The following is a 12,545-nucleotide window of genomic DNA, read 5'->3' on the forward strand; positions in this document are numbered from 1 at the left end:
CAAAAGATCATGGAACAAAAGTGTCAGAGAATAAAAAATGCACAAAGTTAATCGGTGACCAAATCTGTCTTTTTACCTTGTAGATTTCAACAGCTTCTTTAATCGGCATAAAGTTATGAGACTTGTGTTCCCGCGCATCTCTGCAAATCAGGCAGATCAGTTTCTTGTCAGTTTCACAAAACAGCTTCAGTTCTTCCTGATGTTCCTCGCAGTGTTTACTTTCTTTCTCCGCTGGGTTCAGGTTCAGTTTTCGAGCTTTCTCTGCCAGTCTCATCAAGGGCCGATTCACTTTAAGGATTATTTCCTTAAACTCCTCCCTACATTCCGGGCAGGAATTTCTCATCGTTCGTTCCCAACACCGTGTGATACAGGAGCGGCAGAAGTTGTGTCCACACTCCAGTGACACCGGATCGGTGAAGAAATCCAGGCAGATGGCACAAATAGCCTCCTCCATCCAACTCTCGACCTGGTGTTTTGACGCCATGTTTTATTTCTACACTTCCTAGTCGAAAATCCTTCCGCATTCGGGAGAGCTGCTGAACCCCTGCAGTAGCGCGACTGTCCACTGAGCACGCCGCGGTATTCAGGGAATGAGCAATGAACACGATCCGTTCGCTGAAACGGTGCAGGTTGAAGGTTCTCTGGCAACTTCCAATGAGGTCCATGTGGGGTCGGGTGGCAATGACATTAAACAAGTCTGAATATAAACGAGGGAGGGAATGTGATGAAATTAACAAATTCTGCACGGGTGCAGGAAGAGGCACCAATGCAGTCATTACTGTAACGGACAATGAGTTGGAAGGGGATGGGCTGAGCAGGTTCGGAACAAGTATCATTGCACATCGCCAGCCAAAAGATAGGTGCAGCTGGGGACATGCGAGCGCCCATGGCTACCCATTTGATCTGCAGAAAGTGGAAGGAGAAGTTGCTGAGGGTAAGGACAAGTTCTGCCAAGTGGATGAGTGTGTTAGTGGAGGGGAAGTGTTTGGGTCTTTGTTTAAGAAACAAATGGAGTGCCCTAATACCTTCTTGATGGGCGATGGAGGGATAGAGAGACTGGACGTCCCTGGTAATGATTTGCTGGTTAGAACCAGGAAATTGGAAGCTATAGAAATAATGGAGGACGGGAGGGGTGTCCCGCATACGTGGGAATGGACTGGGCAAGAGGAGACAGGATGGAGTCCAGGTATGAAGAAATGAGTTCGGTGGGGTAAGAGCAGGTAAAAAAAGCAACGGGCTGACCAGGGAGTTCCTGTTAGTGGATCTTACATACGAGATAGAAGTGGTCAGTGAGGGACAGGAGCAGTATGCATGTAGAGGCTGTGGAGGGGATCTTCTGATGTGATGAAATCTGTAATCATCCAGGAGATGGTGGCCTGGTGTTCGTTGGTGGCGTCGTGGTCCAGGGGAAGTCAGGTGAACTGTGTCCAATTCTGATCGCCTCATTATAGGTAGCATATGGAGGTGTTGGAAAGGGTGCAGAGGAGATTTACCAGGACGCTGCCTGGATTAGAGAGGATGGATTATGAGGAGTGACTAAAGGAGCTAGGGCTTTACTCATTGGAGAGAAGGAGGATGAGGGGAGACATGATAGAGGTGTACAAAATAGTAAGAGGAATAGAGAGTGGACAGCCAGCGCCTCTTTCCCAGGGTACCAATGCTCAAAACAAGAGGACATGGTTTTAAGGTAATGGGTGGGAAGTTCAAGGGAGATATCAGAGGGAGGTTTTTCACCCAGAAAGTGGTTGGTGCATGGAATACGCTGCCTGGGGTGGTGGTGGAGGCTGATACATTGGTCAAGTTCAAGAGATTGTTGGATAAGCATTTGGAGGAATTTAAGATAGAGGGATATGTGGGAGGAAGGGGTTAGATAGGTATGGTTTGAAGGTCGGCACAGCTTGGTGGGCTGAAGGGCCTGTATTGTGCTGTATTGTTCTATGGTTCTATGAACATGTCAGAAATCTGTCATCCAGCCTCTGCAAGGTAGACGTCAGTGCACCAGACTAGAACAGAACCTTCCCTTATTTGTGGGTTTCATGAGGAGGTCTCGATTGGTTTGAAGTGAACAGAGTGTTGCACGTTCGGTGGGAGTAAGGCTGGAGTGGATGAGGGGAATGGAGAAGTCAAGGTGATCAGTTCGTATCAGCACAGGAACGGGACCTTCAGCCCATCATCTTCGCACTGACTATCATTCAGGAATGAACACCAATCCTACACCCATCCCATTTTTATCCCCCCTCATCCCCATCAATTGCCACCCATTCTCCTGCCACCTTCTCAGCGCAATCAGTGATGGGCCATAGCTGCCCGGCATCTACAGCCCATGAATGGTTACCAGTAAAACACTTGAGAATTCCATTGTTGGGTGGGAATAAATGTCAGACAGTCATTAATAAACCAAACCTGGAATCCTTCTATTTTTCATATTTCCTAATGGCATAGAAGACCATTCGGCCCACTGATTGCATGCCAGCTGTCAGAGTAATTTCATTGCCGTTCCCCCATTCCCCCCCCACGACCTTCTCAGTCTCTCCACCCAACAACTGCATCCTGATTGTCCTGCCCCCCACCCCCCTTCCCCAGATGAGGAATAATTTATAACATTATAATAATACCAGAGCACAGAAGGCAAACCCACATTATCAAAGGGAGAACGTGCAAATTGCTCATTAACAATAAAGTTCAGCATTGAATCAGGTTTGCGGGAGCTGGTGGCAGTACAGCACTACCTTCACTGTGCTGCCCAAGAATTTATCCAGGATAAACTCTTTTACTTGGTTTTGGTGAACGAGCTTAAACCCGAAACATTAACACTTTCTTTTCCCACATCTGCTGCCTGACCTGCTGAATGTTTGCAGCATTTTCTGTTTTCGTTCCTATTATTCTGAGATTGCTTAGAACATCAAACTCATGACTACATTATCAAATTGTGATGGGGGGGGGGGGTGCGCGGGGGGGAGGGGTGTGGGGATTACTTGACTTCCAATTTCCTGGTTCCAACCGACAGGTCATTATCATGGATGTCCAGTCTCTCTACCCCTCCATTGCCCATCTGCAGCTCTTTGTTTCTCTAGCATCACTGAGGGAGATTTATATTGAGGCCCAATGTGAGTTTGAGGACCAGCATCTCATCTGGGCACTTGGATATTGAGCCCGGATGGCTGCCAAGTCTACAACTTCAGGTAACTTGCTTTCTCTGTTTGTATCAAAACGGGTCAGTTCCTTTGCAAGACATCCATTTGGAATATTAGCTCTGCTTTTCTTTCTCCGTTAGGACAGCCTGACCTGCTGCACATTTCTTACAGCTCTGCCTTTCACAGTGTTTACCCACCTTTTATGCTCTCTCTCTCTCATCACCACTCTCATATTCCTTTGCACATGTTTTCTCTCTGGAGCTGCCCTCATTTACCTGTCATATGGATGACTCCATCTGCATCAAATCACCATGGCAACCCTATCAGAGATATTTCATATGACTTGCCCATTTTTTCCCCAACCCTCATTGCAACGTAAAGCTACTGTTTTCTCCCTCTCAGATCCTTGACCTAAACGTTAACTTTGTTTTTCTCTTGTGCGTGTTGGCGCATTCGGCTGGACCAAATAAAATAATTTATTAATTTTTTTTTACGGAAAGCAGTCTGAGGACCTGCCGCCCTCAGCTGCTGCTGAATCCACGGGGCCAGTGAGAAGGGTGGTTGTTTCAATCTTTATATTTTCAGAGAAGTATTTTTGTTGCCTTTACAGATACAGTTAACTGACTCGAATTAATGGATCTACAGTTCCAACGACAATTAGCTTCCATTTAAAAAAATCAATTACAATGAATTTTATTTACACTTCATACATTTTTGTTCACACTGGCTGTAGTTTCAGGCTGATTGAGGTTTCACAATGTGGAGTCTGGGGACTAAATGGGGTCCGTTCAGCACCAACCTGTTTGTCAATGGGGTTTCTGCCCCACAGCCCCTAAGCCCCACTCCTGACGCCGGTCCTGGGACCCGACCCTTTTACAGATCCGGAGCGGAACCGGAGCAGATTCTCAGCCACTTATTTTCATCCCAATTCCCGAAGAAAGGATAGATTTTCCCAGTGAATTTATTCCCAGTGAAGGTGTGGAGATGGGACTTGGTGTCCGCGCTGTAAAATGAAACTGTCCCGGACTCGTAACTGAGATAAACTCCCACCCTCCTGGTGATGGGACCAGCAGGGAGAGGGGATTGAGGGGAGGTGTTCACATAAAACCCGTCACTCCACCGCCCGATGGTCCAGAATCCATTTTCTGGTATCAATGCGACCCATCTCTTCCTCTCCACAGACTCTGCGGCAACTCCCAAACTCCAGCCCTGATTCCCCGCCACCTCCACCTCCCAGTAATGTCTCCCCGATGTGAATCCCTCCAATCCCAGCACACAAGCCCGGACTGTGAACCTCTTCCCGGTGTCAGGCAGCCTCCTCAGTTTCTGGGTCCATCTCACACTCTTCAGATCCTCAGACACCTTGAGCCCCGGACTCACCGTTTCCACATCCAGGATCACAGAGACTGGGGGGAGAGAAGCAAGGAATTAGACAGTCCCTGGGGGTTGGAGGGGGGAGACTCGGGCAGGGGGGACCAGGGGAGAAGGCGCTCGGCCTCAGGCACAGTGGCGCAGCCAGGGGAAACCTTTCTAGGGGCATCACCCATCTGCATAGGATGGACAATAAATTTCTACAATATCTTTGATCATAAACTTCAACTGTTTCTCTTTTTTTTACAGGTACCACCTGGAATGCTGTTTTTATTTCAAATTTCATCAAGTTTTTTTTCAGGGCTGGAGAATAGGAGTTTGGAGGTGCCGATGCAGGTGGGGAGGGGGTGTTGGGAGTGGGGGGGTGGGGTTGCGTGCATTGAGCAGGTGGCAGGGAGAGAACAATCTATTGGGAGGGTCAGCAAGAAGGAGAGGAGTTCAGCAGGGAAAGGCAGAGGGGCTGAATTGTCTGGTGCCTGAGAGAGAGAACGGGAGAGAAACTGAGGGAGTTTGGGAGGAGGTTAATGATTCTGGAGGCAGAAACTATGGTGGGAAGTACTGAGGGCATTGGGGTTCTTGGGGACTCTTTGAGCGGGCAGGGGATGAAATGGAGGCAGTGAGAAAGGCCTATTTGCCCTCTGTCTTAGGCTGGGACTCAGACACTCTGAAGTTAACCACTGCCCTGAGTGAAGTCCGACGGGAAGGGGCAAGCAGGTGGAAGAAGAGGACAGGGAGTGCACCTTCACCTGGGGGGCAAAACAGGAAGAGGTGATGTTATATTGATAGGTTGGGTTTCGGCGTCAAGAACGAACTTCTGCGCAGTCACAGTGACTCCCCCTGTGGGTTAAGTGAAGCTGTCCTCCCGCAGCTCCCGAAACTGCAGCAGTCACTGAGTAATCACCGAGTAAATTCCTGACGTCACTGAGTAATCACCGAGCCATTGGTCAGTGGGTGGGTCAGGTGACAGCTTTCTTGTGGGGATTCCATTAGAACTTGGAAATGAATTCTGAAAAAGGCTGTTTACTTTGCATGAGGTTTACTGTCCAAGTTTTAAAAATAATGCTTGGGTGTTTCATCCCATCTTATCTGGACTCTGCTTCTTGCTTTGACTATGAACAGAGAGAGATCGTATATGAATTTGAACTCTCTCCTTCACAGGGACACATCTTCTGAGAGATGTAGGCTGATGGGGGGGGGGGTGAGGGGAATGTTCAGGAAAGAGGGTATCTGAGGAGGGGGAAGTGGTGGGATTCGGAGAAATTCACTGCGGATCTGTGAGAGATATTCTGGCAATCCTTATGAAACTCCTGGGGAACTTGGGGAAGCTGCCCTCGCCCCAGCAGAAAACAGCAGGGCGTCCACAGAGAGTTACCATGTGGTCACTGGGAAATGTTCCACCTGATGAACTGAAGTTGGATTTGGTGCACCCGTAAAATGTGAATACCAATCAGGTCCAATCTGAAGCATTTTCCCTAACAATACATAATGCATGAAATAATGCTCTGTTGCTCTTATACACCATGAATTAAATTGTAAGTTATGAATCAGGACAAATAAATCTATATGATATTTACCAGGATGAATATCATCAAACATTTCCCTCCAGACTGGGAAAGGTAATGGCCCATTGAATTCTTCCATCGTCAGAGCCACATCTGTTATTGTAAGAGTCTGGTCACCTGCAATCCTGCAAATATTAAACAATATGGTTTATATTAATTTTAACAAATATTAAACAAATTTGATATGAACACTTTTCTGAGTTTATTTTACAAACAAATGGAGGGTTTAAGCAATGAGCATGTCCTACCTCCTCTTCCGACATGGTTCTTCCTGAAATAAATAAAACAAAATTCAGAATGGATGGAGACTCACTAAATTTGGTAAGTTGGCTGTAAGATTATATTAATTCATTACCATTTTCTTAAGTTAATAATCAAAGCTGTAACTTTTACTGTTAAATTTAGATAATGTTTTAAATGTGTACTGTCGCCTGTACTCACCAAGGAAAAGCACATTGTAGTTGGAGTATTCAGGGTTGGGAGGCAAAATGCTACAATATACTATCATTAAAAATGAGGAAGTATTTGAGTCTTCACAGGCTGAAAATTGAATAAATCCCCAGGGCCTTCTGAGAGGTATCCCAGGCTACTCTCAGAGGCAAAGGAGGAGATAGCTGGGGCCCTGGCAGATATTTAAATCTTCACCGCTGACATGTTAAGTGCCAGATGACTGGAGGACAGCAAATGCGGTAATTTTATTGAAGGGCAGCAGGGATGAACAGGGTAATTACAGGGCAGTGAGCCTAATGTCAGTGGTAGGAGAGTTGTTGGGGAAAAAAATCTACCTGTGATAAGCCAGCATGGTTTAACTGGGGGAAGATCCTGTCTGAAAAACGTGATTGAATTTTTCAAAAAGGTAACAAAATTACTGATGAACTCAGTGTGGCTGATGTAGTCTCCATGTATTTCAGTATTGGGGAAAGGCCAATTTCATTAAAATAAGACAGACCCTGGCAACGGTAGACTGGAAGCACTCAAAGTAGAAACAGTGAGAGTTCAGGGCAAACATGTTCCTGTAAGGGTGTAAGCCAAGGGTAATGTACAGGGAACACTTTTTCTCTATATCTAACCCTGTCGAAGGATATCAAGGGTTAGATAAAGAGAAAAATGGAAGCCCATGGCAGGTATAGAGGGCTAAAGATGGGAAAGCCCGTCAAGCATATAAAAGGTATAGGGAGGCACTTAAGAAGGAAATTAGGAAGACAAAGAGGGATCACAAAATATCATTGCTGGACAGGGTTAAAGTAAATCTGAAAACCTTTTTAAAGTATGTTAAGGGTAAAAGAATAACCATGGAAAGAGTAGGGCCCATTCGGGACAAGCAGAGCGATCTGTAGACAGAGCCAGAAGAAGAGGTGAGCTCCTGAGTGAACGTGTTTCGTCAGTATTCACAAGGGAATCAGACTTTGCAGTTGAAAAATTCAGTGAAGGGAAAGAGAAATTCTCATGCAAGTCTCCATAAATAAAGGTACTCAATGCACCAGCAGGCTTACATATGGATGGATACCCAAGGCTGGATGAGATTTATTCCATATTGCAATGGAAGAGATCGCAAGAAGTTGCTGGGGCTGTGGCTGAGCATCTTAAAATTCTGCTGGCCACAAGTGAGGTTCCAGATGACTGGAGAATGGCAAATGTGACCACCTCTTTGAAGAAAGGCAGCAGGGAAAAGTCTAGTAACTACAGACTTGTGAGTCTAACATCAGTAGTCAGGAAGTTATTGGAAAAATATTATGAAAGACAGAATTAATGATCACTTGGAAAGTTGGTGACTAATCAGAAATAACCAAGCATGGCTTTGTCAAGGGCAGATCCTGTCTGATTAATCAGTTGAATTTTTTGAAGCGGTAACAAAGTGCTTTGATGACAGCATTTGCAGTAGGTGCGATTTACATGGAATTCAGGAAGGCTTTTGACAAGGTCTCACATGGGAGACTGGCACAAAAGGTCTGGGGCCTATGGGCTCCAGGGCAAATTAGCAAATTGGATTGTCAATAGACGACAGAATGTAGAATAGTGATGGTAGTGGGTTGTTCTTGTGATTGAATGCCTGTGGCTATGGGTGTTCCCACAGGGATCGTTGCTGGGACCCTTGCTGCTTGCAATATATGTGAATGATTTGGATGTGGAGCTAGGACACATGATCATTAAGTTTGTCAATGACACAAAGATTAGTGGAGTTATTGAAAGTGTGGAGGGTATGCATTTTGGGAGAACTGATGAAGCTAGGACATATGCCATGAATGGTGGCTTCCAGGCGGTACTGAGAAACAAAGGGACCTTCATGTACAAGTCCAAAAACCCTTGAAGGTGGTAGCACAGTTAAATAATGCAGTTGGGATTCACCAACTCTCTAAAAAAATTGGTCAGATCTCAGATGGAGCAGTGTGTACAATTCTGGTCACCACACTATAGGAAGGATGTGATAGTTGTTGGAAAGGGTTCAGAGAAGATTCACCAGAAAATTCACTGGGATTGTGCATATCAGTTATGAGGAGGAGACTGGAGAGGCAGGGTCTCTTTTTCCCTGTGTGGAGGAGGCTACGAAGGAACATGATTCAGGTATGTAAAATCATGAGAGGTACAGACAGAAGCTTACAGGAGAAAGTTCCCCATATCAGAGGTAGATAAGTCCAGAGGGCATAGATTTAAGGTGGTGGGTAAGAGATTTAAAGGGGATATGAGGATCAGGGGAAGGGGTTCCTGACCCAAGGCATTGACGGCTTGCTTTTCTCCACAGATGCTGCCTAGCCTGCAGAGATTATAAGAGATGGGAGGTTATGGTACAACTTTATAGAACATTAATTAGGCCACATCTGGAGCACGGTGTGCAGTTCTGATCACCACATTGTAAAAGAAGGCACTTCTGCTGAAGAGGGTGCAGAGGACATTCACCGGGATGTTATCTGGGATGCAGAATTCAGACAGGAGGAGGGGCAAGATAAACTGATCTTGTGTTCCTTGGATCAGTGGAGGCTGGATGTGGGGCGACCAGATGAAGGTATGCAAAATCATTGGAGGCATGGAACTTGCAGACAGTGAGAAACTATTCTTTATGACAAACTGTCTAAAATTGTGGCCAAAGTTTTGGTGTAGGGAGCAAGAGGTTCAGAGAAAATCTGAGGAGGATTTTTCCCCCACAGAATGAGGTTGGAATCTGCCTGAGGTGTTGTGCTCTATGACTTTATGCAAAATTCCTCCAGGCAGCAGGAATTACACCCAAGACATTGTGCACAGCTGACAATCACAAATTCTTTCAGTTGCTGACACACAGACAGAAAGAGGATATAACAGAGAGGATGCAGAGGCACAGGAAAAGGCGGAAGGAAGACTTATAAGAATGATGCCGGAGATGAGAGGTGCAACTGACAAGAAAGACTGTACAGGCTGACAGATTTGTTTGAGTGGGCAGGAGGTTGGGAAGGAACTAGGCTCATGGGTGAATTGCATGAGAAATTTCTACTAATGAATGGATTTAGTAAGTTAGCTGTGGACCTTCTGTTGGCAGAGTGGAGACATTGCAGAACAAGTAAGCAATGTGGTCTAATGTGAGATACACTGCAGTTGAGGAATACAATATTTTTGAGTTAAGTAAATCTGTGGAGTCCGGGTGGAGTCCTTCAAACGATGGGATTGTTGAAAAATTCTATTCCTTAAGAAATCAGTCATCCGAATTTGTTTTGATCTTTTGATTTCAGATCCTCAGCAAAATAGAGGAATCATAATTGTTTCTGAAATGGCCCAGCAAGCCGCTTAGATCGAGGGCAATAAACATGTTAACTCCATGCAATTCACAAGAATCAATAAAAAGTCTTTCCTCATTCTCGCCCAGCTTTCAATTCCTCACCTTCAGAAATATCACTCCATCTCTCTGCTCCATCTGTTTCTGCAATGTTGAGAGTTCCTCCTCAATGGAAGTTAAATTCTTTTGAATCTCCTGAAGATTTCTCTCCATTAGATCTACAATTCTTTCCTCTCTTTTTCTGAGATCTCCGATTAAACGCTGCTCTTTCTCCGTGAGACTCTCGTGTATTTTAGTGAACTCCGCTGAGATGTGGGACTCCAGACTGCGTGACTGATCCTACCGAATAAAATATGAATATTTTTATAGAACGCAATCAGTGGAGCAAAACTAATTGAGATCAGAAGAGGAGTCAGAAAGGGAGACTTTACCTGAATTTCAGAAATCTTCTGTTTCTGGTGCTGCTCCATTTTGAGAATTGCCAATTTCCTCTCAGTGAGCGATGTGAGGGAGGATCTAACCTGATTCTGGGATATGGCAGGAGATCATGGAACAAAGGTGTTAGAGAATTAAAATGCACGAGGTTAATCAGATGATCAAATCTGTCTCCGTTTTACCTTGTAGATTTCAACAGCTTCTTTAATCGGCATAAAGTTATGATACTTGTGTTCCCGCGAATCTCTGCAAATAAGGCAGATCAGCTTCTTGTCAGTTTCACAAAACAGCTTCAGTTCTTCCTGATGTTGCTCGCAGTGAAGTTTACTTTCCTTCTCTATCGGATTCAGTTTCAGTTTTCGAGCTTTCTCTGCCAGTCTCGCTAAGGCCCGATTCACTCTGAGGAGTACTTCCTTAAACTCCTCTCTACATTCCGGGCAGGAATTTCCATTCGTTCGTTCCCAACACTGTGTGATACAGGAGCGGCAGAAGTTGTGTCCGCACTCCAGTAACACCGGATCGGTAAAGAAATCCATGCAGATGGGACAAATTGCTTCCTCAGTCCAACTCTCAGCCTGGTACTTCGAAGCCATTTTAGTTCTCAATACTTCCTGGTCCAAAATCGTTTCACATTGGGGGAGCTGCTGAACTCCTGCATTACCGCGATTGTCCACTAAAGACACTGCAGTACTCACGAGCCGAATGCTGCAGAAATGCAGGTTAGCGGTTCTCTGGCAACTTCCAACGAATCTGGGTGGGTTCGGGTGGCGATAACATTAAACAAGCCTGAATATAAACGAGGGAGGAAAAAGCTGAGCAGGGTCGTGTGGAGTGCCCTGTGAGAAGAGACTGAGCAGACTTATCCAGAAACCAGAAACAATGAAAGGTAACGATTGAAAAGTACAAAACTTCTTTGAGGTTAATGTTTCCCCTGTGTGAGGTGTTTAAAACTAGGTGTCACGGCGTCATGGCAAGAGATCAGCCATTCGCGACTCAGATGAAAATAAATTTCTCCGCCAGCACTCGTGAGGTTATACAGGGAGGTTATGCTGCAGCTGGTGAGGCCGCACCTGGAGTACTGCGTGCAGTTCTGGTCTCCTCACTTGAGGAAAAATATACTGGCTTTGGAGGTGGTGCAGAGGAGGTTCACCGGGTTGATTCCAGAGATGAGGGGGGTTAGCCTATGAGGAGAGATTGAGTCGCCTGGGACTATACTCGCTGGAATTCAGAAGAACGAGAGAGGCGGCATGGTACCGTAGCAGTTAGCGCGACGCTATTACAGCGCTAGCGATGGAGGTTCGATACCCGTCGCTGTCTGTAAGGAGTTTGTACGTTCTCCTGTGTCTCCCTCATCCGGTTACCACACTGTAAAATAAAAGAAACATATAAAATTATGAAAGGGATAGATTAAGCGCAGGAAGGTTGTTTCCACTGGTAGTTGAGACTAGAACTAAGGGACATAGCCTCAAGATTCAGGAGAATAGATTGACGACGGAGAAGAGGAGAACTGCTTTTCTCAGAGACAGTGAATCTGGCATTCTCATCCGTGGAATCTGTGTCATTAAATATATTTAAGACACAATTAGATAGATTTTTGCATAGTAGAGCATTATGGGGGGAAAGGCAGGTAGGTGGATCTGAGTCCACGGCCAGATCAGCCATGATCTTATTGAATGACGGAGCAGGATCGACGGGCTAGATGGCCTCCTCCTGCTCCTGTTTCTTAAGTTCTTATAGTGAATATTTGGTATTCTCCACTCAAGTGGCCTGTGAAGGCTCAGTCACACTTGGAATATATTTTATGTCCAAATGGGATCCTCGTGCATCTATTTCTTTTCAAGACCTTTCTATTTCTTGAGAAGGAAGGGTGGCACAGGTGATCGGTGAATCCAGCTGGGGAGAGGATGGTGGGCAGATAGAACCAGGTGGGGAAGGGGAGTGGTGGGCAAATTGTACAGAGGGAGAAGCAAACTAGGCTGACAGGTGTGTGAAAGAGAAGAACACTGCAGGCGTGGATTACCCGAACATGGAAAATTCAATGCATTATGTTGTAAACTATCCAACTAAAATATGAAATGTTGTTGTTCCAGCTTGCGTTTGACCTGTCCATAGCAATAAGTCTCATGAGGTCAGAAAACTCAGTGTGGGAGTGTGAAGGAGACGCAGTTAGAAGCTTGTGGGGAAAGTGCTAGTGTTCGGCAAAACATTCGCCTGGTTGATAACTGGTTCCTCCATTGTAGAGTTGGCCACAACGTGAGCACTGAAAGTCATAGAGTTGGTTGGAAGAAGTGAAGGTGAACA

At 45.6% G+C, this 12,545-nt stretch overlaps 1 protein-coding gene across 1 annotated transcript in view; it reads right to left on the minus strand.

Annotated features, from left to right (window-relative positions):
* LOC127585820 (uncharacterized) overlaps window positions 1-12,545 on the minus strand; it is a 35,571-nt gene that overhangs the window by 3,149 nt on the left and 19,877 nt on the right. The window contains exons 6-12 of the mRNA XM_052043518.1: window positions 10,427-10,949; window positions 10,241-10,336; window positions 9,915-10,148; window positions 6,316-6,338; window positions 6,080-6,192; window positions 4,011-4,540; window positions 77-487 (exon numbers count right to left, since the gene is read on the minus strand). Of these exons, the coding sequence (XP_051899478.1) occupies window positions 77-487; window positions 4,011-4,540; window positions 6,080-6,192; window positions 6,316-6,338; window positions 9,915-10,148; window positions 10,241-10,336; window positions 10,427-10,949 (1,930 nt within the window). The remainder of the gene's footprint in view (window positions 1-76; window positions 488-4,010; window positions 4,541-6,079; window positions 6,193-6,315; window positions 6,339-9,914; window positions 10,149-10,240; window positions 10,337-10,426; window positions 10,950-12,545) is intronic.

This window comes from Pristis pectinata, chromosome 34, assembly GCF_009764475.1.
Source record: "Pristis pectinata isolate sPriPec2 chromosome 34, sPriPec2.1.pri, whole genome shotgun sequence".
Lineage (NCBI taxonomy): Eukaryota > Metazoa > Chordata > Chondrichthyes > Rhinopristiformes > Pristidae > Pristis > Pristis pectinata.